Below are 27697 nucleotides of genomic sequence, written 5' to 3'. Positions count from 1 at the left end.
AAATGTGTTGCAAACTGACAGGGAACACAAAAAATATGTCATGAGTGTGTTCCTCTGAATGTTTGAAACTGTCTGGGTTGTGAAACTCTGCGGGGAATTCATACTGCGGACTAGAAGACCACTTCCCATGGTGCCCCAACACCGGCAAGTGTTAAAACCACATTCGCACAAGCAGCTGAGCTAGTTGATTTTGCCTCGTTGCTGGTTTGGCTGGCGTTGCACGGTGGCCTGGGCGGACTTTTATTGGCGGGTGCACGGTGGCCTGGGCGGACTTTTATTGGCGGGTGCACGGTGGTCTATGCGGCGTGTTTGCTGCCAGGCTGGGACTTGCTGCTGGTGTTTCTCTCCACTGACTTTCGCGGTCGTCATTAATTGTTATTATTCCAGCTCTCGTGGCTGTGTTGTGTTGCTTAATAATTGTGTGTGACTGTTTCTTGTTTTCATTTTTCTCTTAGTTGTCTTACTATGTCAGCTGTTTATTGCTGCTGTTTGGCTGGTTGTCTTTTACTATTATTATTTTTAATTTGTTTGTTTGTTTCCCTCTGCTATTTCCTGTTGTCCCCACCTTCCATCCCCCTTCTCTTGCAGGTCTTGTCCTTTCTCTGTGCTGTCTGTTTGTGCCCCCCCATCCCCGTGTCTGCCCCCCTGTCCAGCCCGGTGACAAATCAATACATAATTAAATAAATAATTAAACAGACAAAAGGAGTATATTAATATTCTCGTTAAAGTAAAATCTGTCTGGCACAATATGGTATCCAGCTCATCATACTCTATACCAGGCTGCTGGGCAGGACAGGTTAAAAGAAAAAAAAAAAAAAAAAAGAATTGGTATGCGTTTTACAGCTTATGATGTAACTTATTGTTGGAAACTGTTACATGGTCCCAGTGTAAGAGTAAAGTTATTATTTAAACTTATTCAGCCGTAAAAATAAACCAGAGATCTCTGAAGTGGGGGCGGCTGTAGCTCAGGAGGTAGAGCGGGTTGGCCGTTAATTGGAAGGTCGGCGGTTCAATCCCTGGCTCCCCCTGGTTGCGTGTCGAAGTGTCCTTGGGCAAGATATTGCCCCTGGCGGCTGTTCCGCCAGCGTATGAATGAGTGTGAATGTTAGTTTCCGTTTGAGCACTTAGGCTCAGTGTATGAATGTGTGTGTGACTGGTGAATGCAGATGTAGTGTAAAAGCGCTTTGAGTGGTCGAAAGGCGCTATACAAGTACGGAGCATTTACATTTGAAGTTGGTTAAGAGTATATCTTTGGTGGCAGTAACATGTTACTGTAATCATATTACCTTTCCCAGTAACTAACAGTGTAACAGATTATTTTTCCAAAACAGTAATATTATTACAGTTACTAATCCAAGTAATGCTGTATTACTGCGTTACTGATGGCACCCTCTTTGATGTGAATGCGTGACTGCGTGGCAGGTCAGCAGTACCGGACCTTATGTTGTTCAAGTCAGCTGTTATAGTTAATGTTGAGTACCCCAGAGTTTTATGTTAGAAATGTGTAGTATGGACCTCCAGCATTGTGAAACTGCCAGATGCTAACTTGCACATGTTGGGCAATTAGCATAAAATAGCATAGTCACATATATACATAGATATTTCAGAAAGTGCTTGGACAATTTGGACAATCTTCGAGGAGTGGTTTTGGGGGTTATTGGGGATGGTGAATCCATTTCGGACAAAACTCAAAATGGCCGTTTAAACAGGAAACTGTTCAACTCCTGGGGGACCAATTTTGATGGCGGATGGCAGAGAATGGTTACAGTCTGTAGAGCATTTTTTAATTTAAGTTTTTTCCATATACTCATGGATGCTTTGATGGAAGACAGTTCATGTAGGTTTATCTGTAAGTTATCTGTCTATCTACCTCTCCAAAAATTCTAAATTTCAGTTTCAACCAGAGGTGACAATTTCTTAACTCCTGGTGGGCCGATTTTATTTATCGATTACGTAAATACGTCGACTCACATTACATGCGTCGAGGCGTCACTGCATCCGGTGTTAGCAGGGGTTCCCCTGGACAAGCTCCAGCTACAAGACCTTGCCTAAGGCCGTCTAAAGTTTGGGAGTAGACAGACACTCAGCAATGTGCTGCTCCGTGAGCTCTGTGAATTGAAAATAGCTTCACTGCAACTGCTGTCCATGAATACATGAAGCAGCATGAACACGTGAAGTGAAAGTATCCTGGAGCACTCGTAACGTAACAGTGTGTCATCTAACGTTCGGCCGTTTCATATTTTCTGTTTATTTAATGGCCACGTGTGAGCGAGAAAACAGCTGAATCGAACATTACAGACGATCTGTGACTGTCTGCGCAGTCTGTGAATCGTTTCAATTGTTTTCTTTTCCCAACACTGATGCAGAAATACATATACAATACAAACACATATATCATACTGCATTACTCAATATTGAATTAAATCCATGTCAGAAACATCTAAACTTAAGTAGCCTAATTAATGTCTGTTATTGTTATTATCACAACACATCAGTGACGTGGAAACTGGATTCATTTTAAGATATGCTACTATTGTCATTATTCTGATGTGCTTCATCAAGATGATTGAATAAAATATTCATTTATTGATTAGACATGTTTTTTTATAATTATTTTGGACAAATTGGTATGTTAATCAAGTAATAGGCAACTTTTTCCCCCTTTAGAATACACAAAATTAGTCATTAGATTAATTGACTAATCAAAAAAATAAACATTCGATTAATTGACTCATTATTTACAGCCCTAAAAAACAAACGAAACTGGAGTAAAACATGGGATCATGGCGCGGTTTTGTCCGGCGTCAACTAGTTAGGCGTTGTGTACGAAATTTCCATCGGACGGTGTATACATTGAAACATCGCGATGGACGATGGCATCTGCGGCGCGCACGTGTGCGTGCGGGAGGGTATAGCGGTTGTCTTATGTGCATGTGTTGACTCCCACAGACTGCGCTTGGTTAAAAACTTGCAGTGGAAATTTTACAAGCACAAGTGCAGATGTTGGTTTCGGTTGCTTGATCGGATGAGTCACTAACAAGCGGCTCACCTGCTGTCGTGATAACGGATCGCGGGTGGAAAAATACGGAAAAAGACGAGTTCTGTGTCTATTAGGCGACTTTATAAAAACGTACTGCTGATGGAGATGGAGCCTATTTAAAATGTATAATAAATAATGTTAATGGTGATTAAAACCTGCTTTCACATGGCGGTATTATATGAAAAAGTTATATTTTTTTTGCCGGGGGCCGGGGTTTTACAATCATGATGCCTGCTCAACCATCGACATCTGTCAGCCATCGTCAACTCATACTGAAGTGTTTCAGCAGCGAAGCGTTTAATCTACACGTTGTTAACATGTTGTTAATTTGTCATTTTGTGGGCTTCAACAACATCTCTGTGAGCCCACTCCGCTCTCTGCAGGCTAATGTTACATACCCACATGGAAAGCTGAGGGCCACAAATGCACAAAGTAGCTGCTGAAGAATATTTTCATAGCAAAGCAGTTATTTTTTTTATATGCAAAGTCAGACCTTGTTTGGTGATGCCCATTCACACACATTTCCCAAAGTATAACCTTGACAGGTGTGAAATTAAGCACAGAAACGCCTCCTTAAGCCATTTCAGTGAGCGGAATTTGCCCTTTGCCCATAAACATTTAGGTAGCAGGTTGTTTCTTATGTCGACCTTTTAATTCTACTTCATTTTCCACCTTATTTTAGTGTTTACTCACTACCTGAATCACACCTTTATGTCTGCTCTACTGACCTTCACCATCAGCAGTATATTTTATAGACTCGTCTTTCGGATTTTTCTGTTTTCACAGCAGCAGGTGCGCCGCATGCAAAGAGGGTTTGTTACAGACATAGCCTTTTGAAAGAATCAAAACCAACATGGTACCGAATGACATCTGTACTGGTGTGTTCACTGCTACCAGTCAATTTACCTGGTCTGTGCTTTAAAATACCCACCGTGTCGATGTCTTGTAACGTATTACCAGATAACATCTCCCTCTTGGGCATTCTTGGGCAGCCGTTAATATACCTGGGCGTCCAACCCAAGTACAGTCTATATGTGGGATACACTGCAACATTTTATTGCAGAGAATTTGATGACAATATTGCCATCCTCACATAAGCAAAATAAAAAACGACAGTGCCCCCTACGCACAAAGCCAGGTCCATAAAGAAACACAGCCCTGACCTCAACACCTTTGAGATGAACAGGAACTCTGACAGCGAGTCAGCGGCTGACCTCACTGTAACACTCTTGTGGCTGAATGGGCACACATCTCTGAAGCCAGGTTCAGAAAAGTTTAAAAAAAAAAAAAAAAGGCACAATGTGTAAGAATTGAGACTTCTCTACACCCGTCAAATCCCTATCCCAAAACAATAGGGGGCAGCATATGATGTATCAGGTCATAATTGCTGCCATTAGCCAGTAAGCTGTGCAACTAACGTCCAATAAGAACGGGCACCAGCACAAGAGCAGGATGTGCTGGCAACAGGCTAAAAACAGCCTCCGGACCCACGGAGGACAGTTTGACAACAGGGAATAGAGTGCCGAGATGGTTTACAGCGGCTCAAATCAGTACTCTGACTCGGGGGATGACGAAGACACAGCGGGGACAGGAGAGGCGTCCTCACTCTTCTTCTGCGTTATCAAATCGACTATCTCCCATCCACCCCTCCCTCTCTACGCCTCACCCAATATCATCGCCTACAGCCAGCGCTCACAGGGGACTATTACAGCAGATCATGTTGCACAACAACATGTAAGGGCTTCACAATGAGCTCCATCTCCCGACTTCACGGCTGCCATAAAAACCATTGTGAGCCTTTATAGTGGCACAACAGCACAGTGGACATTATGAAAACAAGCAATTATGATAGAGTAGACAAATAAAGGATGGTGCTTTGCAGATTGTGTGCCTTTGGCCTTGTAATGACGCAAAGACCTCAGCTAATTTGCTGTGTCATGTAAGATGGATGTAATATCGTGTAGTGCAAAACATATCAGAAAATACGTAACACACCTTTTAACTTGTCAAGATGAAATACCAGCGCCACACCAAATGACATACCGAATCGTATAATAGTGTTTTAAGATTGTATTCAAATCCAGCTGCTCTTTCAGTTCAGTTAGTGAGAAGAAGACAATGCCACTCAAACTGTACCAATATGTCTGAAAACGTCTGAGCAGTCGACTGTGAGGCTCTTTATTTGGAATGAGAACATACAGCACTTAAGCTACAACCCTTAAAATACAACTTTTATGGGAAAAACAAATACAGTTAGGCCGATAAATTGGCCAGGCTGATGCCCGCTTATATTGATATCAGTGTATATCTCGGCTGACACGTAGCAAGAAATTTCAGAGAAGAAATGCAAAGTTAGGTTTGATGTCATTTAGAAACCACCATTATAGTTTGTCCACCAGAGACCACTGACACATTGATAATTACACTGTATAATGTCCAAAAGACTATCTTTGTAAAATAATAATAATCTCAGGGATATGTATCAATAAAAAATTTTAAAAATAAAATTTGTTTGGCCAAAAAGTTATTTAAATCTAACAAATTACCATAAACAATATAGATCCATATGACTTGGCAGCGAGAGACTGGATTAGAGACCCAGACGCACTACTTTCACTCAAACACCCGGACATTGTCAACTACCTCGTTTAGAGAGCATACTCACAAAAGGTAAGATGGCACTCCTTTTTTTGGCCCAATTATTAAAACATTAAAAAATGCTAAACTTTCAAAAACATTCAGCTGTGTTGTATTTTTTGAGTCATAGGCATTCGGTTTGATCAGTCGCATTATTAATAAGAAAAGATTAGCTATAATCTTAGCTATTAAGCTGGGTTCTTTTACTTTTAGCTGGCAGATACATTTAGGATTTGGTTATCTGGAGTCGAAATTAATGAAGACATGATTTTACAGGTTAAGGTCAATTTACACTTCTCCGTCAAATCGACGGCGTAGGTGACAGCGTAGGCTACGGGGCTACGCAGAGGCTACGCCGTCGCCTGACGTGCACCTCCTCAAAAATGTAACTACACGTCGAGTCGACGTGGACCGTAAGCTCTGTGATTGGTCGGCTGGGTAATGCCTCCGAGCCGACCGGAAGTACCCCGAGCTTTGAAGTAACATTTACTAGCAAAATGGCGGCTGCAACACTGAATTAATATATTTGACCATCGCAACCCGAGCGAAATGACTCGTTTCGCTATCAGAATGCGATCCATTCGGTTGGTAACATTTGAAAAGGCTACACCAACCGCACGTTTACAATTTTACCCCCATTTACGGCGGGCAAAAGTCCACACAGTGGACGATGTAGCGCTACTGCCGACTGGCGTTTGGGGGTGTAATTGCAGAATGACGGACACACCTACTCACAAGTATAAATGCATGGGTACGCACGTACTCTATGGCGTAGGTACGCACGTAGACCCTACGCAGGAGTATAAATGGGCCTTTAGTCGTACACTGTGTGCATAAAAAGAAGGCACAGTGACAACATGGTGGCGTGAACAAAACAGTCAACACGGCGTGACGTCTACTTCACATTCCCTATAGACAAACTGCAGCACATATTATGGCCCCTGGTGCTTTCAGAGCAAAAGGGAAGAGCCGCGATTTCCTGTCGGGCGACCTGAAGGGTGCGGTACCGGGGCCGCGAAAGGCGAAGCGAAGAAATTTGCATGACGCTGACTTGCGAAAGCCTATCAATGTTGACACTGTCCGTATGTCACCGACGGTTTCAGAGCGTTGTGGAGAGGGCTGGGCAGAGCGGGCCATTGAAAATATGCAGGCCGGCTGAGAGCTGCTAAACTTGGGCTAGAGGAGCAGGGAGCAGCGCTCCAGCTTTTGGACAAAAACACCTGTGGTCGGACTGGATTCTGCTCTGACAACTACGCCGTTTGCTCGAGGGAGGAGCTCGGAGTAAAATGCTTTTATTAAATTAGCTTTTTACTTTAGTTTTTGGGATTACAACGTTGATTCATCTTCACTCGAGCTTCTCAGCAGCTAGATTCCGCGCACATCTGGTTCAAGTGTTGTTAGCGTCGTTTGGCACGACTTCATATTTATATTAAAAAAAACTGACAAAACTGGACATTGCTGGGAGAAAAGAAAGTGAAGAGGTTGAACTACCTGGTGAGTTCAGAAAACATGTGTATGTAACTTTATTCCAGCTGTCAGTTAGCATAGCATAGCCCTGATCGATCCAAACTCCATTCAGAAAACAAACATTTTAGAAGTTGTTATCCTGCTGTCTTGCTGACAGAAAAATAATGCAGGGGACTGCAGCAAAGAAGATGAACCAGGCTCAACTTTTCTTTAACGCACGGCTGTTTTCATTCTAAATTCCCACGTTGTCCTCTTTCTGCAACACTGCAGCTTTGTCCTAATTCCACACTGCACACTAATAGTAAGCAGGTTTGTGTGTTCACACAAGAAAAGTGACGACATAAAGTACACTCGAAACATTTAGTATGCAGACTAACACACTTTACTTGTGAGTTGGCTGTTGATGAACATTCTTCTTTAAAATCGGGAGCTCCTCACAGCCACAAAAAGCCCCCCCCCCAAAAAAGAGAACAATTGCATTTTTGGGCAAACATTTCGCTGTCTCCCTATGAAGTCTAATTGGCAGTGACATTCCACAGTCGCAGTTTGTTTGACATCCGACCTGGATTTTCTCCATGGTAGGATTTTCAAATTCTAGGAGAAATTGGCAAAGAAGCTTTTGCTGTTCATTTTAAGTGCCATTAAACACAATGTTTATGGCTGTTATTTTAAAGAATTAAAAAAGAAAACATTGTTACCAAACTCCATTTAAGCTGAGTTGGAAATGTTTGAACGCAACGTCACATTGTCTGCGTTCATGTGAAGAAGAAGAATAGGCTACAGCACAGAAAAATAATCCTGTTGGTTTGCGGACACAGCGGAATAAAATATCCACTGAATGCCTGAAATGGAAATTTCACCTAGATTATATAGAATCCTCTTCACTTGATGTGACAGGGTATTGTCAGCGCCTGAACAAGCTAAAACATGGAGTAATTTACATGTTTGATAACAACCTAGTTCAACCTGGGTGGCTGTAGAACAGAAGTGACTCTGTGTATTGTTAATCTGTACGCAGATCTAAAGGAGGTATGGGGCACCACATCCTGGCTAAAACTGAGTCAAATAACCAGTCACAACTCTTCATTAGAAATCTGGGCTTTTTTCCCCCCCAAAGCAGACACACACAAACAACCAAACTCACACACATCCCTTGCCCACCACGTCGGGTGATGGTTTTTTAGTTTCAACCAAAAACAGGCCTGAACCAGGGCTAAAAAAAACAAAGGCTTTCCCTCCACCTCTGCTCTCCTGTGAGATCAACGCGCACACATCCTGTAATGAGCTGCCCATAAATGCTGGCAACATCCTGCAGCTCTTAAGCGCCAACAGAAGCTCATCTTCCAGCACTTAATTAACTCAGAATAAGAGGGTTGTGTTGAGAGGAAAAACCTTTTCAGCTTTCTGAATGAATGAACACACACACACACACACACACACACACACACACACACACACACACACACACACACACACACAGCATCGGCTCTGATTTGTGTGAAGAGGTAATTAGATGACACAGAATACACACACAGCCTCTTTCTATGTTGCTGGCTCGTGTCCCCTTGCTTGCTTGTTTGTTTGCCCCCTCCTCCCAAGGAAATGACCGCGCCAGGAAAACACAATCAGTAATGGAAAGGAAGCGTGTGGAAATCTGTGGACTTGAAAGCCAGTTGGAAAGAGAAAGAAAGTGACAGCCTCGACAGCAAACTGGTTTTCCACGCTTACCTCAAAACAGTAACGCTATCAAATTATTTCCTTAATGTAACTTACCCTAAAACTTAACAGCTAAATAGCTTTCGATGGAAAAGCAACTTTAGCTAACTGTTCACGGAATAAAGACTTTCTCAGTTAGTGACTGTTTGAGTGCATCACTCACCTTGTTTCCACCAACTTCACGACTGAAAGATGTTCTCGAGCCGAAGAAGACGCTTCCAACAAGATAAAAAAAAACTCAACTTTGAGAGGAGTTCTCTGCTGCAGAGGACGTGACAGGGAAACGGTTTGGTGTGTAAAGAGAGCAGCGTAAACACTTGCGCGCTCTCTCTCTCTCTCTCTCTCTCTCTCTCTCTGAGTGGGCGCGATTGTTTCAACAGTGACGACACCTGTGAGCTCTTTACCGTAACGGACGCTGCAGTGCGACCCGTAAAAACACGCAGTGTACCGTAAATATAAACCACAACCCGCAAAGCTTATGCTGGCAGCTGGATTGGTTTTGGAAATTATTTTTATGAAACCCCAGTTATGCCAGGAACAAGAAAACATTATGAAATTTTAGCAATACAAGTCATGCACTTGGTGAGGATTGTTGGGGCTCTGTATATATTATAAAGAGTACGGTCTGTTCTACATGAAAAATGCAACGAGATAAACATCTGTTAGGCGCTAAATAATGTGACCAGTTTCTCAAGTTGACTGTTTACCAACCCGTACAATGATTGTTCCTGGAAATGTCCCACCATTAGACAATTAGTAGGGTATATCAGTGGGACACGAAGTCATGGAAAATGTTTACATATGTCTGTGTGATTGCCTGAAAATACAAAGATCTGAATGGGCTATGAGTAATATCCTGGGAAAGAAACTGGTTGAACTGGAAAATTAAATCATTCACATGAAGCACCTCCTCATTTTCAGTAGAGGGAGACATAACTGCATTTTTATGGAAGCTTTAGAGGGAACTAGATTTCTGTCTACTCATTTTTGTGTGTGCTGGTTACATACTGTATTCTATAAATTACTGTGTTTAATGTGATGCTGATGAAACAAACTGCCCACCTCCAATACTGCAGCTTTATTGAGTATGAATTTCTTTTTTAATCTTTTTTTAATTACAAGTCTCTTTAAATCACCTCCACCAACTACTGATCTCTTTTGTATGACCCATGAGAGAAAAACAAAAAGCGCAGAGCATACAAACTAGCGTTGCCTTAGGACTGAGGCAGTGGGAGTACAGTTTGTCCAGATTAAAGAAAGGGTGACCGCCTCCCATCTGCCCTTTAGATGTACAGAGGTTAGGCAAAACAAACAAAACCATACCTCAGGAAAAGTGACATTAAAGAGAAGTGACTTATTCATTCGGAGCAACACTGCCACAGATCACAGGATCACATTAGGTTAATTCCAAGAAACATGTGAAAATTAAGAGAGCTTCAAAGAGATGATCTGTGCCCACATTTAGCCATGCTAGAGCCTTGGCTCTAGAGATGGCAATGTCAGTCTGTTGGACGGTCGGCCCACCACTTTGGTGCAAACTGAAATATCCCAACAACTACTGGATGGATTGCCATGAAATTAAATGTTATCCAAATATTAACGGTTTCCAGACGAAAATTCCTACAGCCTTTGCCGATCCCTTGACTTTCCTTCTTGTGCCAACATGAGGTTCACATATGTGGTTTTGATAAAACAAAAAGCAACTATTGGATGGATTGCCATGAAATTTGGTACCGACATCAATATCCCCTTCACTAGAATGTGCCTTCATTCTTTGCCAATATGTCCAAAATGTAACAAGTCTGTAGCAAAAGAGTCCGAGTGCCTTATGTAGTTAGAGGTCTTACTGCGGATTTATTTTCCCAGACATGTGGTAGTAAATGTCACAGGCTGAGAGCATACAATGTGTAGAATATCTGATCACCTTCTTGTGAGCGCCACCATGGCACGCAGGCTAATTGAAATCGATACAGTTGGACCTTGGTTGGCAATGTGTTAGTTAGTTAAAAATCTATGACATTGCAAGACGCTCAAATGTTTGAGCATCAACAAGTCCTTCTGAATATATCCTGAAGCCACAAACACACTCCTCATCTTGCCACTGACGAGAGCATCAGCTAAACAGCACTAAAATATACAAGGTGGAGAACAAGACACACTCAGGGAGTACACAGGAACCTGTTGTTGAATTATAAAACAATAAGCTGCTTCTTTTTTTTTTTTTATCCATGATTGAAACCATATCATGTGCAGAAAAGCCTTAATGCTTCTGGACCAAGCAAAGCCACTTTATATGCAGTCATAGTTAAAAATTAATGAGGCTTAATGAGAAAATTCTTCTGTTCCCCACAAGTGCTTTGGTTCTGGAGATGCATTGTTTTGGCAGGATGCTAATGCTGATATTACGCCTGTGTGGCACCAGATGTTTTAAGTGTTAAGGACACTATGGAAGCCTTTTTACAATGTATTTAAAGGAGCAATCCATCAGGATGTCTCAGCTGCCTTGCTTTTGCCCATTCCATTTTTAACTTGTCTCTTTCATGTCCCACCAAATGTATGGAAGTGCAATATTAAAATCACTAGAGTGCCCCTTTAAGACAAACAGTTGAAACCATGGCACATTGTGAATGAAAACAAGGCTCAGGTTTATGACAATGCAATATGACAATCACAAAGAAAACATTATAACAATGTAAAATAGTCATACATCTGGGATAGTCACACTGACTCAGTCTTTACAATCAATAAAGTGAAACAAATTTATTGCATACACAATATCTGAAATTTACTGAGAGTTACCTGGCCAGAGCTGGAAAATTGAGAAACGTTCACCTTTTAACAATGACTGCAACAACAATTTTCAGTGCTATGTCAAGATTTGCTCACTGACTGATACACTGGATCAACAGAATGCAATAGAATTGATAAACTATCTTACTTACTGACAAAGTTACCAGTCAACCTGTTGGGTGAACTTTACTCATTCGTCTTCCACAGGCAGATCTGACCAACATTTGGCACTTGATAGGTGCTCATTTCAGACCCTGTGTGCATAAACACACACGCAGACACACACACCCGCATGCCTGCAGGCACACACGGTGTATGACGTGTGCGTTTGGAAACGTTACTTCCTTTTTCTCATCTCGTCTGCAGGCAGGCATAAAAATCTAATCTGGGCCATAATTTAAAATCTGGACAAACATATAGACATTTCTCTACATTAGCAGCAATTTTACAGCCATAGCGCAGACAGACAGGGCTGAAGCCATTTAAAACCTCTAACATAAGAACACGAGCAACTCTCCTTTACCCTTGATGATTAAAAATAGGCAACATTTGGAAACAATGTAGAAAGGCCATTTTGCTTTGAGTTATGATGGTATTTTTATGTAAGACTTTAAAACAGCACTGCATAATATGTGAGGTGTCTGTAAACGTTGTGTTACAGTAAGTACTGAGTAACACACTATAATAATGTTCAGGCTGTATGTTTCTGTACTGATATCATTAGTTTCCAGTACAATTACTGCACACAGCTAATAAGCCCATATCATGAACTTCCAAAAGGGAAGAATCCTTTTGTAGAATTCCAGTTGCTACTAAAAATATCACCCATCTACATTGTGTCTCAAAGTTTCCTGTGTATAATTAACTTTATTCTACCCTACTAGCCTATTAACGTAGCTAGATTCACAGTCCAATTATATGTAACTTAGTCTCTATTTTACAAACTGGAATTGACTCTGGATTCAGTCTATAGTCAAAAAGGGGACAAGATGGGCTTTCTTCCAACTAGGCCTACTAACAGCATGGAATAGACATACATATTGAGAGGAATTTATATATTAGCTTAGTATATATAATATACAAACAGTATACATAGTCTCTGTGACATGGTGGACAGGATGAAGGGAAGGACAGGCAGGGTTGAACCTTTAGTCCCTGTAGGGTCCTCAGTGTGCGTGTTACACCCCTTTCACACCCAAACTACGACCTGTGTTTGCCGTCTGCTCCACTGCAAGGGCTGAAAGTGGGTCTGACACTGCTCACCTGTGGTATGACTGGATAAACACAGGTTACTATAGTAACTATGGGATAGTGTAGTATATATATGGGATAGTATAGTATCAGAATAATTAAAAGAGATCCCATGATTTTACCAGATCAAACCGGCCGTCAGTGTAAAAACCAACATTGCACTTTTAGTGACGTTGCTATATGCAACAACCCTGTTTCGCAGTGGGCACAGAACTACAGCTGCAAACCCAGATGTTGTGTGAACAGTGCCAAAACGAGTACTGAATCGGGACTATTATTGTAGTATATGAACGGTCAAACGCAGGCTGAACCTGAGTCCTGTGTTTTACACAGGGTGTGGAAAGCTGCACGAGAGTGTGAGTGTGCTTGTACATCTTGGTGTGTACAGGGGAAGACTGATGAGAAATGGAAGGTGCGCTCCTGAAAAAAAACAAAACAAATAGAAGAGAAGACAAAATCAGACATCCACAGATTGACAGAAAAAGTCATTATGGGTTACAAAAGTATGCTCCTGTCACCACCCACCATGTTGGGTCACATTGTTCTGCTGTACTGTATGCCGGTCTTGGAGGCGATGTTGGACCAGGGCAGCAGAGAGCGCAGCAGGGACTGGGCCTGTCTGTACAGTCTCTGAGGGATGGAGCAGGGGCTCAGGCTGGCCAAGGTTGAACCAATGTGCTGGATATAGTCAGTGGGAGATGAAGTTAAGGAAAGGTTTGGTTTATCTGCATATGCGTGTGCGATTCCCTGAAAATACAAAGATCTGAAGTCAGCACAAACATCTACTCTGATCAATGTGCTGTAGGTTCTACTCATTGGAGCAAATAAAGCTCTGGTGTAAGATTGAAATATAAATACAAACTGTCCACTAAACAAAAGTAGCTGTCTTCTTTTCCTGCTCCTACAAAAGGATATAATATCGTCCAGGGTGGATGACCCCCATTGATGTAGAGCACATATGTGAATCCGTCTTTGAGGACGCCTCGTATGGAGTAGTAGTAGGGCAGGTAGTGGTGCTGCCTGAAGTCCCTGTTCTCATAGAAGTGGATGGCAGTGTTGTTGGTAGTGAGAACGTGTAGGTAGATTGCCTTACAATGGTCCTGGGCTGTCGTTGAGATGTGCTCCTTCAAACTGTCCAGCAGTAGGGAGCCTGAGTGGTCGAAAGGAGAGAGGGCTCAGCCAATGAGAGGGAGAGAGTCTTAGTTTAAAGTCTACAGCTCTGCACCAAACTACACTGAATGCAGTGATTCAATCGAGTTTACAGGAATTCATGCAAACGCTGCCCTCCTTGTTAAACAGTGACAACATTAATTACATATGTATCTGTTACACTTACATAAAAGGTTGGTGTTGTGTGCGTATTTCGCACAAACACCCTCATAATATCTTTTGATGCTTAGTTAACCTCTAATAACCTAATAACCTCTGCTGCAACTGTGTTAACAGGCGGTCCACATCAGCAGGCCAAACTGCAATGGTTGAGGTATGGGCAAGTGCCATGTAGGGCTGCATGATTAATCTAATCACAATTGCAATGTCACTCTGTGTGATTACATAACAGCAAAAGGGTGATTTCATTAAACAAAAGGCTGAGTTGTGTGTGTGACACTCTAGTCTCTGTGTGCACTGCAGTCTGCTCATTATCCACACCCACAAAAGACATGACCAATCAGTCTCTGTTTAGGCAGTAGCGCGTGTAGTCCGAAGGGTGCAAAGCATGCAGGGAGGTGCACACAGGATGCCACTTGGAAAATGGAAGATAACGAGCAGGCTGACGGTGTTGGACTGGTGGTCGAAACATCTGTTATATGGTGATATTTCAGATTCAGGCTTAGCGACATAGAGCAGAAAGAGGTACTGTGCAAAACGTGCAAAGTAAAAGTAGCCACATCACGTGGTAACACCACAAATATGTATCAGAACCTTAGACAACACAGAGAACAGTATGATGAATGCATGAAAGTGAAAGCTGTAATTAGTAAAGAGATAAATGAAAGTCAGCATGTATGCCAAACAAACCACAATTACAAATGAGTGTTACTCATTATGTTGTACTGTTGTGCAAAGCAAGTTTGCAAAAATATTAATTGTTTTAATTTAAATTTGTAAAATATAAAGTTATTTTAAAAACAGCATTGTACCATTTTTTGAGTTTTTGTATAGCTTCTTTTGCTTTGGATGTTCAAGTTGTGAAATCCACTTCAGTTCAGTATTTCGTGCATTTTCCTTGATAATCAAGCAAGTAGACCCATGATGCCATTTGTTACTATTGCAATATTGTCCAAAATAATCACTATATGACCTTTTCTCCAAATCGTGCAGCCCTAGCGTCAAGGGAATGGATGGGAAATCAATGCAAAGCCAGGTTTGTGTGAGTGTGAGAGCTAGAAGGAAAGGGGAACAGTACCTATGCCATGTTTCCTGAACTCTTTGACCACTCCCAGGCTGAGGATGTATGCTACCTGTGTGTCCACAGGGAAACTAGAGGCCAGGATGTCTCCATCCTAACACACACAGGAACACACAGATGAAGACAGAGAGAAAACAGCACCATTCTTTATGAACATAAAATAGATATTTTGGAATAAAAGCTAAACGTGTTTCACTTTTGAATTGAAAAATGAGACGGTAATATGTTGTCACTCTTAACATGCTGTGTAAGCTCTCTCTGGGACCTTCCCTTTGCAAAGTCTTCATTGTCACCCAGGCAAATTACCCACTGGGAAGTCAGATTCCAAAATGCAAATGAAAAACATTTGACTGCAGGTGCTCCATTGACTGAGTGAACAGGGTATAACTATAACTATGGCCTACAGTGAGAGGAGCAGATTTCTGATACCAGTCCAGTGGAATGCATTCAATTCAACCTGCCAAGCATCCCATAATGTTTTCTACCATCTACCATCACTTCATATATCATATGCCTGCTGCATAGTATAAGTCATAAGCTTTAGACTTTGGAAATGTTATTAGACATTTACATATACCCACATTCAAAACACAAGGAAGCAGGACTTGTGGTCCAAATTTATTTAAACAAGACATTTGTGGAGAGAATGAAAGAAAAGACTCATTTAATGTTCATCGTTGTTGTGTATGTTATCCCTTTTTTCTTACTCTTGTGTAATGACAAACTCAGTCAAGGGCATCTGGCATCTAATAAGCAGACTAAGCACAGATTCCAAATGGCAACAGAGTGAGAGTAAGCTGACCTAACAACACTCTCAGTGACACCATACTTCAAAGAATACACTTGGTAAAGGCCTTGTGTTGTTTGTGAGTGACAGGGCAGAACATCATACCTCTTTGTGCACTTTGGTCCGGCCTTTGATCTCGGCCACAATCATTCCCACGATGCCTCCTCTGAAGGTGGCAGCGAGGGAGAAGAACTTCTTGTTGGAGGTGATGTCCTGATACCATGAGTCTGGGTACCTGCAGTCAGAAAGGTGTGCATTCATGCATGGGCATGTTAAGGGAATCTGTTACCCAGTCCTGAAAAAGTTAGCAAAAGAACGGGATTCCTTTCTGCACAAGCCAAAAAACATTCGCAGTGCACCAGAGCAAAACACAAATAATGAATTTCAAAAGAAAGGCGTGGTTTTGGTCGGGCTTTTTAGAAAACATTAATGAATATTAGTTTTTTCTCTTGAGGAGGGTTTGAGTGTGTTCAGTTGGGTTACTAAGATTTAAATTACTCTATACCCTTGAGCTGCATCTGCCTCCCCTGCACAGACCTGGGGATATACAGTATATGGGAGTTTTTGGAATTCAAAATTACAGACTTCAGGGGGTTCAATGATTCATGGTCATCAGGGTCAGTGCAATAGAAATATAGAATTCAACTCTATAATAGTCTGATAAAATGTCAGAGGACAGAAGAAATAGTGTTTTTGTGGAGTAAATCACACAGTCCTCAGTGGGCTAAAGAGCTCTGCTTAGTCATCAAAGAGGCTGATATGATGTACAGCTAGAAGAATCATTTGTGATTCTTTTTTGAAGCTTACTTTAATGTTGTTAAAACTACAGTGTTAACTAAATTAAAGTAAGTTTTAAAACAAGTTTGACGGAAAGGATTTTGTTGTACTATTGTTTGAAAATGTCCACGCAGCACTTGGGATCTGGCTTATATGAATTTGTGGTGTGTCTTGTAAACCCGTGCAGGCTGTGTGTATAACATAATAATAAAAACTTGCTTCATTAATTCCTCTAATCAAATCCCCCGTGACCTACCAAGATGTCACACATTTACATTTCAAGAGGACACTCTTCTCTTAAAAGACTGTAAATGTACCATAGTGTAATCAATATGTATTCCATAGTCAGCTAATGGGAGCGCAGTGAAAAAAAGCACTCATCAATGCAAATCAGAAAAAAGATAAATGTGCCATCATCAGTGACACACTGAATATGATTCTTACTCGATTGGGAACCAATCACCGCAGAGCAGCTTGACATTCTCTATGTCATCGTGGCAGAGGAAGCGGAGTTGGACTTCACTGAGAGCTGTGGGAGGCACCACGTCACTCATTCACACCTGCAGAGATCAACAGAGAGCACAGACAGCTTTGTTAAGTCACCGTGTCAGAAATGCCGATCTATACAAACAATTAAGAGATTGCGCTTCAGTTTTTAAAAACAGTGACAGACCGTAAAACAGTAAGTCCTAACTTCAGTTCACACCCAAACAGAATCAAATGTAGACAAAACTTTTATTTACTATTTATGTACAGTATATACCCATTTGAGAACAACACTTTGACGACAGTGAGGGCTTTGTAGCAGCACCAGGAATTTAATTTAAAACCAATTTAACAACCAGCATTGGGAGTCTAAAGAATCAGAAGTCAAACCTGATAACAAACTCCAGGAACAACGCTTTGAACAGATCAAAATGGGGTTCATCATCTTGAGAGCATGACATAGAAGAGCCATCCATTACGGAGTGGCAGCACAGCAATAATGTTAGGTGGTTTGGATGTTTGTGTGTATATGTCGGTCCACCTGACTAAAAATGCAAACAGAGCCAAGGTATTTTTTTTTTTTTGAAAGAGTCAGACATTTAAAACTTGTGAGAGCTTTCCAACGAAGGTTGAGGTCAAGGGCAACTGGATCCTTCGTTGGATAACCATGACCTCGATGACTGAGAACCTTCACAGACATCTTGCGAGAGCTTTGTTTTAGAACATGAAATTGAATTTAACACAACTTAAAAAGCTAAAAAATAAATAAAAAAAAGATCAAACCTGGCAGAACCATATTTCCAATTGAAAGCTGTGATATTATTAACGACAAATAATAAAACCAAACGAAATTTAAATGCTGAAACGATTAGTCTATTAACAGAAAATTATTCTGTGACTACTTTAATAATGGATTAATCGTTTTGTAAGCCACACCAAAACATCACTAGTTCTAGCCCCTCAAATACAACTATTGGCTGGTTATCATGGTGCTTCTACGATGGTAAACCGAATATGTTTGAGTTTTGGACTGCTGTCCTGACAAGCCTTAATCTGCACTGATTAACTCTATTTTGAACCAACATAATATTTAGGCTGCAATTAACAATTATTTTCATTATCAATTAATCTTCCGCCTATTTTGTCCAATAGTTTGACCTAGAGAACATTGAATGTCACTAAATATTCACTATAATAAACAACCTTTTTCAATTTTGGCTGTTTGATATTTTTGCTTGAAAAATTTAAATGAAATAAAATGAATTTCTGTCACGGACTAATCATCACAGCTCTGTGTAACAGTGGGCACGTAGCATCTGGAAACATGGTGGTGATTAAAGACATTTAATGGCATGACATTTCACTTATGGTGTTGAACACATGTCGGTCTTGCCAACGAGCTGAAAATCCACAACAAGCTTCATTTTGTTTCGAGCTATTTTTATATAAACACTGCAGTTATCATAGACGTCTGCTTGACTTCTCAGTGGTTGCTGTTGTTACTGCTATTGTTTACACCACCAACAACAACACTGCTTCTCCATCTGCAGGTCTAACCACAATTCCAGCGTACTGTTACAATGTTAAAATAATACTCACACAGTCACAAGACAACAGACCTGTGACCTGGTAAAGTAGGCTCTTACAAGTACAACAGCTACCTGCTAATTCTGCTAACCTTAGCTGCCGCTAGCTAACGTACGGCTGCTAAGCTAACGTACCTCGTTTCAACACTCGGGCGGGAGGAAAGTCGAGGAGAATGATATTCCTTGGGTATCAATCGATACAGTCACTACTCCGGACACAGCATGACAAAACACCAGTTTATTACCGACTCGCAAGACCGTTTCATTACTGTGCCAACGCTACACAGGGTGCTAAGCTAGCCAGAGCTCTCCCTGCCTCGATTACAGCTGGATGTTTTCTTCCTGTTTGTGGCTGCTACACGAATGACGTCACTCTAAAGCGTTTTCTTCCAGTGGTCAGTCAGGCTGGTGTCAAACATGTGAGCGCTTTATCGCCACCTACTGGGCTGAAGAGTGGATTACAAAGCGTTCACTCACTTCTCCTGGTTCCCTGCCACTCACTCAATTTCTGAGGTCTCAATAATGCATAATAACAATAAAAAATAAACAACAACAACAATAGTAATAATAAAAAACATTTCTTACCTCATTTCAAATTCAGTCTCTTTCTGTATCATTAAAAAAAATACAGAATCTATGGATATACAAATATTTGTTTACTTCAGAAGCTTACCTGGACACAGGGTGTCTCCAACTTCACTGAAAAGCCGATGCTCAGCGTAAATGCACTTGCTCAATTGTCACTCTATCCACTAGAGACCACCAATTGCAGTTGAAATCTGTACATGTGGACGTTGAATTTTGTTTTTCTTTTGTCAAATTACCATTTCCAAGGTTTCAAGGAATTCAACATACTAAAACGACTCTGGAAATATATGTTTTCAGTTTTAAATTTTTGTTGCAAAGCAGTGGTTCCCCAAGGGGTCAGCAATTAGGATTCGCGGTTTAATTAAGCACAAAAAAACAACACCACATTTCTGCTACACAAACTGAATATATATATATATATATTTTTTTTTCTGACTTTTACTAATCTTTACCTTTTGCTTGTAACTGGATAATTATAAATGTGCCCCTCTCTGTGCTCACTGGTCCTTGTGTCTGCCTCTTCTCCACTTTAAATTTTCATTATTTGTTTGAGACCAATCTCATGAACACGTTTCATAATATTTTATTTTCATGGAATTATTTTCAGCATCTGTACATCTGCAGTTTCACATCTCATATGATGTTTAAAAAATCTGCAACTGCTAAATTGATGATCTTTATAGTTAAAATGTGTCTACATGCTCCTACAACACATATTTTATGGCCAGGCTATAGTTTTATTTACTTCATGACAGCAGTGGTTTAGTTGTGTTTTTATTGAAAGATATTACATTTTTACATGAAAACCAGGTGAATGTGGATCAAGGCAGCAAAACACATGATCTTAAATCAACTCTCTTTATCACATATTCATGCCATCTGTTACCATCTCACTGCTACTGCAAATACAGCAGGTATTCATCATCTGCACACTCATTTTAAAAGGTATTTCTACCTGCAATCACAACATTTTGTAGAAAATGTTAGCATTTCTACATAATTTAAGTTTGAATGAATGAATGAATTTCTATTATATTTTTGGAGATTGGATGTATTTCCTCTTTTTGTAATGCATTACAGACATAGCTCTGATCTCAAAGCACCAGGTCTACTGCAAAAACATAAAAATAATTTTCAGACAACACATTGCAAATATTTTCATTTAAAATTGTTTACATTCATTTCCAAATACAAATCTTAAGACTCTACACTTTCAAATAATTGTAGCAATACTCACTGTAAACATCGCACAGTGTTACTGTTACCATAGTAATCATTATCCATCAAAACACCTATAGTGGTAATTAAATGAATATTTGCACTGTTATACAGTGTATTATATACTGTGTATAATTTCACTATATTAACATATTAAAAAATCTAAATATTGCACTGATACAACCATTTTATTGTAAGGTTGCCATATTTTTACCAAAATATTACAATAATATCACAAAAAGTTTTATCTGTGTTTCCTCATTATTACCCTTCGTTTGTGGCCCCTTATTACATACATTTCAGTCTATTACAGGTATACAGATTGTTAAAACCAAGCTATTATTTGCTGATTACTTTGGTAATTACCTGTTATTACAGAGCTGTAATGTTAAGTTACACAAATGGAAATATTTTGTTTTCCGTTTTATAGTGTTTATTGTAGTGACTGATTGTACTGTGTAGTTATATCACATCAGATAATGCTGCATTAAACAGCCCGAAAACCCAGTATTCACTTTGCAATTACCTTTTAAAAGGTATAAACAAAAACTCCTATTTTTTACAACCTGTACACCTTATCACAACATTAAAGACAGTGACAGGGAGTGAAAAAGGGACCACCTTATTTTATATCCTGCATGCCCTGGACTTACACTGTTGTACTGAGGGAGTATTTCTAAAACACTGTCAATGCTATGTCCTCACAGTAGTGTAAAAAGTTAAATTCCTGGTGCATGCTTTTTAAAGAAGTAAAAAATAGAGCTATTGTTATGGCAGATTTTGGCGAGAATAACTCTCCACGCCAACAAACCTTAGTAAAGTTTGCTTGTGAAGATTGTTTTTGATCTAATTAGATGACAGAACATAATAATTACACCTATTTTGGGGATTTTTGGCTGGGTAACAAGAGTGCAGCAAACTAAATTATCCAGGCAACTGGATGCGACTGTGAGGCCCTGCAAATGTTATTAACACAATAGACTGAATATTGGTCACCTGATGAGCTGAATAATTCTAGAAACTAAATTAAATTAGAGGCCAAAATGGGACACTACCACTAAAAAGCAGAAATTCTACTGACATAGCCATGTTGCAGCCTACATAAAGACATCAAATCATCATAAGAGTCAATTTTTGCTCAAGAGCTAAGGACCACCATGGTTGCTATGATACATTATCAGAAAATCCCTGTACCCTGTCCACAACACCTCCTCTCTTCACCCCTCACCAGCCTGACCCAGTCACATGCACCTGCAGGTAAATAAAAACCACTATTGGTGGTTCAGCTCAGAATTTGCCTCAGAATTCACACAATCAAGCCTCTGTGCTCTACAACAGACCTCCTCCTTCCCCCACAGACTCACAGAAGCAGGTAGATATGCGCCTCTGACTCTTCTTTACCGCTGAAATGGCAGCGGCAGAGCTTACATTGAGAGTAATGATGACTACGTTTGTAGACTTTTTCAGTTTCAGTTATTTGGATGAATTATGTAGTGTAACAAAACTATAAACCTACTTGTGGTTTTGAATTACAATTTCGTACAGGATGTAACACTGCACACAGTAACTATAATCCAGCGTGACTGGCTCTGCTTTGTTTTTCATTTCATGTTTTTTTTCAAGGCAAATATGGCACTTTATGTTACAGTTTTACACTGGCTGACTAAATGTAACAAACAGCAACACTGTAAGAAGGATTACTGTTACAAAACGTCACCACACTAGAGCTGCTGCTTTAACAATAATCACTTCCAACCAGTTTAACCACAGTAAAAGGATTATATATTCTACTATGAGCAATATTTTACCCAGCATTCCTACATGAATCCTGCCTCAGCAAAAAGCGGCACATCAAACACTAAGTTGCAGACTTGCAGTTAGATAAACCGCCAGGAATAGGGATTGTGTTTACATGTGTCCAGGGGTGCAGGTGTTCTGTCAGTCTCTCACTCCCACACTAAGGCTAAAGGAAGAAGAGGCTTTCAGGGTCCCGTGACAGTCAACAGCATGCATTCCCTGCAATGATAACTGTCCATGTATCATACAATCAAGATTCTAAATTGTTGTATATCTGATTCTTCACACCTCGGATTTTAAACATAACTTGATTTGTAATCTTATTTAATACTTTTAATATATAACATTTTGAATATCTGAACTCTTTGGCCCAGGATGCGTTTGGTGGGGACTTTGGTTCTCTTTTTGGCCCTGCTGCATCTTTCTGCCTCTCTGCTGTTGGGAGCCTTCAACATCAGGTCATTTGGAGACAAGAAGTCCTCCAACACAACTCTGATGAACATCATTAGCACGGTCTGAAACTATTTTATATCCAGCATTCCTTTTTTCTTATCTCATCACAAATAACCACATTTGAAAGATTGAGACAATATATTTTGAAGGGTACTGAATGTGGCACAATGTTTAGCCTACACCTGGCCTCCCTTCCATTTTAGTAAGTTGGGATAGCACATTAGAAATATAAGAATGGCATTACATTTAGTGTGAAAACTGTATTGTTCAGATGGATTAAAGGGGCACTCCAGTAATTTTAGTATTCCACACCCATAAAGATGGGGGACTGGGAAAGAAGCACTACTTGAATTTTAGGACTTGTGTGGGTCAAGCGCCATATACTGGAACCTACATTTCCCATAATGCAATCATCAGCATTTCTTAATGTCTCTCCAGAGGCTGAGTAGTATGTTCATTGACCAGCAGACCTTCATGTGTAAAATTAGAGCCCCTTTACTCCATAGAATAATGAACACAGATTATGTGATTAGAAAAACAGAGGTTTTGTTAGTTTACCTAGTTTGTTAAACGAGAGCTATACTTCAGTATCCTAGGCTAGAAATCGGCCACTATATACACACACATTAAAAATATACACTAATCCACCAGAACTTTAATCGGATGTGTGTTGTTTTGTGTTTTTGCTTTTCAGATTGTCCACCGCTATGACATCATTCTGATCCAGGAAGTCAGAGACTGCGATCTGTCAGCAACCAAAAGACTCATGCAGCATATCAACAAGTTAAAACAGACAGCACACTCATAGTATTATTACACACAGAATATCATAACATGGCCAACAGTTTATAAACTCTTAATATGATATGGTATAAATTATGCTCTCATCTGTGTGTTTTCCCAGCGCTTCACCTCAGTTCAGGTACAGCCACATTGTCAGTGAGCCCCTGGGTCGCAGCTCCTATAAGGAGAGATACCTCTTCCTCTACAGGTAGAGGCAAAAAACAAAGCCATTGCATCAGTAAAGCTTTAAGTCACTCTGCAGCGCCTTTGTCCAATGAAAACTACAGGACCGTATGTAAAAATAGCCATACAACCTTGTTAAATCACTCCATTTCAAGTTAGTCCTGCATTTAAAAATTTTATTAAAAGTAGGCTACTTACTCATACATTAGATACATATAAATGTGAGAAGTGTTTTAATGTTGTAGCTGGTCTTGGTGGAGCTAATGTCCAAGTTTGTCGTGTGTGCAGGCAGGAACAGATTTTAGGACCCAAACGCAGGACAAGCAGGAGGGACAGATACAGTCTCATTCAGAATTTATTAACAAAAAGGGAAGAAGCCAAACTTACGGCTGAGTCCAACAAATACAACAAGGTAATCTATAAACAGAGGTTTATCTTCTGCAGAGAAGCAAAAACAAAGTCCAAAACAACAAATAATCCAAGGTGTAACAGAACAAAGGGTAACTCCAACAAATGTGGCAGTTAAACACACGGCAGGGGATGAACATACAACGAACAGAAGACGAACAGAACACACAACAAGCAATACACAAAACAACCACAAACACAATCAGACAGAACAAACACAGATAAAATATGGAAACAGACTGAAACCAGAATCACAGAACAACACTGACATTAAATAGGCAGGGGAAAAACAACTAACAAACTAACTAACACCGGGCATACTGAACCCAAGACAACAGACGAAGCTGAAACCCAAAACACAGACTAAATAACAGATCCAGAACAAACTAAAATAACAAAACTGAAAATTAACTAAACAGAGCAGACAGTGTGCACACTGTCGGGCACTTTAATCTATACCAATGGATCATATATTATAACGTAATATGTTTTGTATCTTAATCTGAAGTAACCAGTAACTGTAGCCGTCAGACATACTGTATACAGTGGAAACGGCTTGATCACAGTTACAGTGATCAAATATTTATATGGACGAAAAAGCAGAATAATTCCTGTACAAATGCTGTTTAAATGTTTCTCTTATAGTAATCAAGTAGTCGACTTACAGTTTTCATTTTGGGTTGTTTCATTCATGACAACATGAACAACAACAACAAAAAAATCTGAATATTTGTTTTCAAACTCTGCCACCAGATGTGGTCAAGTCTTATCTTTCCTCTCCAGGGAGCAGACGGTGTCCGTGGCTAAAAACTACACCTACGATGACGGCTGTGAGCCCTGTGGGACAGACACCTTTAACAGAGAGCCCTTCGTCGTCATGTTCTCCTCCAAAAATACTGGTAAGAGTGTTACTGCTTACAGCAGAGATGTAGATTAATTCATTAGGTGATAAACTGAGAACTAAACACCAGATACACATCATAAAGTAAATAAATAAATAGAAGACATAAATACATATAACATAAAATACATGTTATCAACATACAGTAAAGTAACAATGAGATATAGAGTACTCTGTTTTCATTAGTCCTGTATTAGAGTATTCATGCAACAGTAACTAGCCCTACAGTTTGTTAAAAAACCCAACAGCTGATGGAAAAAATGATCTCAGATATCTGTTTGATTTGGCCCTCCTAGGGAAAGTGTTCCTCCACCCTGATGGCAGAAGTCAAAACTCTGCTAGAAGAGGATTGAGGATCCGCCAGAATGGCCTTTGCCTTCTGAGCGGCTCTAACTTGATAAACATGGCCATGATCATTCAAGTGCATGGCCCACCTCATGGTCCATGCAGAGTTTCATGAAGTCTGTTGGTAACTCTATATTTTAATTCTACTTACAACAATAGAGGATTTATTTATGTCAGTCATACAGGGCGTTAACCCTGTCCTGCTGAATTTAAAAGACAGAAAGCTCACCATTTGTTACATGATGTACGTCTGCCATAACCAAAACTCTCAACTTGTCTCTTCTCCGCATTTCTCGCTTCATTCACTCCTTCCTCCCTCCTGTTTTCCAGCTGTGAAGAACTTTGTTCTGATCCCCCAGCACACATCTCCAGACTTCGCAGTGAAGGAAGTGAACGCTCTCTACGATGTGGTGGCAGATGTTCGCACCCGCTGGAACACCAATGTGAATATCCTCTTCAGCCCCTCAAACACAGCCACACACAAAATCCATTATGTAGAGGCACTGTAGGACAAAAAAGGTGGAGTCCAAAGGATAATTCATTTGGTAAAACATGAGAAGGGGATGAGAGAGGTTGAACCATTCCACTCTCCCTGCAGGACATCGTGCTGCTGGGCGACTTCAACGCAGGATGCAGTTATGTGACGGGCTCAGAATGGCAGCAGATCCGCCTCTTCACCGACAAGAGTTTCCACTGGCTGATCACCAACGAGGCCGACTCCACAGTGTCACACACTAAGTGCCCATACGACAGGTAGACACACCTCAAACCCAAGCCTTTAAACTTTTGGGGTCCAGCATTTTGGTCCCCACAAAGCTGTTGGACCGCACAGGTATGGTGGGCTCCCAGTTTTTGGGCCCCACGGATATAGTAAAACAAGCTCACCCACACCCAATTAATTCCACCCCTCTTCCTGTATTTGCAGGATTGTGGTCACTACAGACATGGTGAGTGGAGTGGTGCACGGCAGTGCTCGGGTCTACGACTACATGATGGACTTGAATCTTAGCGAGAGTCTGGTAAAAACTTTAATTCTCCTCTAAAATATAATTCACTTGAAAAAAAAAAAAGGGTATTTTAAGAGCATCTTAACACAAGATCCTGTTTTTGCTTGCAAGCAGTGACGTAGAAGTGTAGTCGGTGCACGGTTGGTGCACAATGACATCACTGTAACAAGAAGGTGTCAGTGAAAAACTACTTTCTGAATCAATTTTTTGGGGTATTTTCTGCATACTGTATTTGACATACCAAATATTTTTCTGGCAAAAAACGCTGATTTGCTTTCTGGTGGAAAGTTAGCTAAGAAGACTGACACCACTAGCATTTCTGTTCAGTCAATATGAAGCTACTGCAAGCAGCCTTTTAGCTTAGCTTAGCACAAACACTAGAAACAGTCTGGAGACAACTATGTCTGCCGACTACAACCTCTAAAACACTTAACTCTAAACAAGTTAAATCTAGTTTGTGTAAAGTGTAGGAAAACTGGACTGTTTCTTGCTTCTGAGCAGTTGTCAAATGTCAATTTAGCATTTATTGTTCTTTGTTAACTCTTTGTTAAAAAAAAAAAAATAACATGCTTAAGCAGGCTACAAAATAATTATGTATGCTTTTGAAAATGGCCAGCAGTGATTGTAATTATTTAAGATTTTTAATTGATGGGCTAAAACCACCAGTCTAGTCTTTTAGTGTGGCTAAAACTTAATGAAAATGAAAAACATATTGTACAAGGAAAACAACACCTGTTTTCTGTTAAACTGTGTAAACTGAAGCAATATTCTGTATATGAAGCTAGAAGGCTGTACTAACAACAAATTGTGCCACAGGGAAACTTTCTAAAATGCTTTCTCTATCTCTCTCAGGCATTGGCAGTCAGTGACCATTTCCCTGTGGAGATGAAGCTGATTGGCCAGGCTCCTGCTGCCTGAATCATGACCACCACATCTGTTAATCAGACCTCCTGGCTGAATCTGTATTATGATCATTCAGTGGGGGAACTCTCCCCAACCACACAGCAATGAATGACAAGACTGAAAAATAAACAAATATGCCAAATTATTTCATTGCAAACTTGATT

General features: G+C 40.3%; 3 protein-coding genes across 3 annotated transcripts in view; 1 reads left to right on the top strand and 2 right to left on the bottom strand.

Annotated features, from left to right (window-relative positions):
* The window catches only part of carhsp1 (calcium regulated heat stable protein 1), a 33112-nt gene extending 23933 nt beyond the window's left edge, over positions 1-9179 (bottom strand). The window contains exon 1 of the mRNA XM_046043596.1: positions 9024-9179. The gene's annotated coding sequence lies outside the window, so the exon portion shown is untranslated. The remainder of the gene's footprint in view (positions 1-9023) is intronic.
* A 2305-nt stretch (positions 9180-11484) lies between these two features.
* nat15 (N-acetyltransferase 15 (GCN5-related, putative)) lies at positions 11485-19290 on the bottom strand. Its single transcript, XM_046042098.1, has 7 exons — positions 19083-19290; positions 17320-17435; positions 16204-16333; positions 15309-15405; positions 13817-14051; positions 13427-13592; positions 11485-13321 (listed from the first exon to the last, which is right to left on the bottom strand). Exons 2-6 carry the CDS (start codon positions 17427-17429, stop codon positions 13436-13438), a joined length of 729 nt encoding a protein of 242 aa, XP_045898054.1. The 5' UTR covers positions 17430-17435; positions 19083-19290; the 3' UTR covers positions 11485-13321; positions 13427-13435.
* A 2726-nt stretch (positions 19291-22016) lies between these two features.
* Positions 22017-27678, top strand: dnase1 (deoxyribonuclease I). The gene is made up of 9 exons (XM_046041521.1): positions 22017-22125; positions 22925-23063; positions 23698-23786; positions 23908-23994; positions 25161-25276; positions 25954-26066; positions 26222-26376; positions 26549-26642; positions 27483-27678. Exons 2-9 carry the CDS (start codon positions 22926-22928, stop codon positions 27546-27548), a joined length of 858 nt encoding a protein of 285 aa, XP_045897477.1. The 5' UTR covers positions 22017-22125; position 22925; the 3' UTR covers positions 27549-27678.
* The last annotated feature ends 19 nt before the right edge of the window (positions 27679-27697 follow it).

This window comes from Micropterus dolomieu, linkage group LG02, assembly GCF_021292245.1.
Source record: "Micropterus dolomieu isolate WLL.071019.BEF.003 ecotype Adirondacks linkage group LG02, ASM2129224v1, whole genome shotgun sequence".
NCBI classification, from domain to species: domain Eukaryota; kingdom Metazoa; phylum Chordata; class Actinopteri; order Centrarchiformes; family Centrarchidae; genus Micropterus; species Micropterus dolomieu.
Note: the sequence above shows the minus strand (reverse complement) of the source record. Positions and strands in the feature narration are given on the sequence as shown.

What these genes read in the sequence shown, in the direction of transcription:
- dnase1 (XM_046041521.1), top strand. Translation starts at nt 22,926, where the DNA reads ATGCGTTTGGTGGGGACTTTGGTTCTCTTTTTGGCCCTGCTGCATCTT. An exon ending in AGATACCTCTTCCTCTACAG is followed by an intron (nt 23,995 to 25,160) that starts GTAGAGGCAAAA and finishes TTTCCTCTCCAG; the next exon opens with GGAGCAGACGGTGTCCGTGG. An exon ending in ACTAAGTGCCCATACGACAG is followed by an intron (nt 26,377 to 26,548) that starts GTAGACACACCT and finishes CTGTATTTGCAG; the next exon opens with GATTGTGGTCACTACAGACA.
- nat15 (XM_046042098.1), bottom strand. Translation starts at nt 17,429, where the DNA reads ATGAGTGACGTGGTGCCTCCCACAGCTCTCAGTGAAGTCCAACTCCGC. An exon ending in GGACCAAAGTGCACAAAGAG is followed by an intron (nt 15,406 to 16,203) that starts GTATGATGTTCT and finishes TGTGTGTGTTAG; the next exon opens with GATGGAGACATCCTGGCCTC. An exon ending in GTTCAGGAAACATGGCATAG is followed by an intron (nt 14,052 to 15,308) that starts GTACTGTTCCCC and finishes TCGACCACTCAG; the next exon opens with GCTCCCTACTGCTGGACAGT.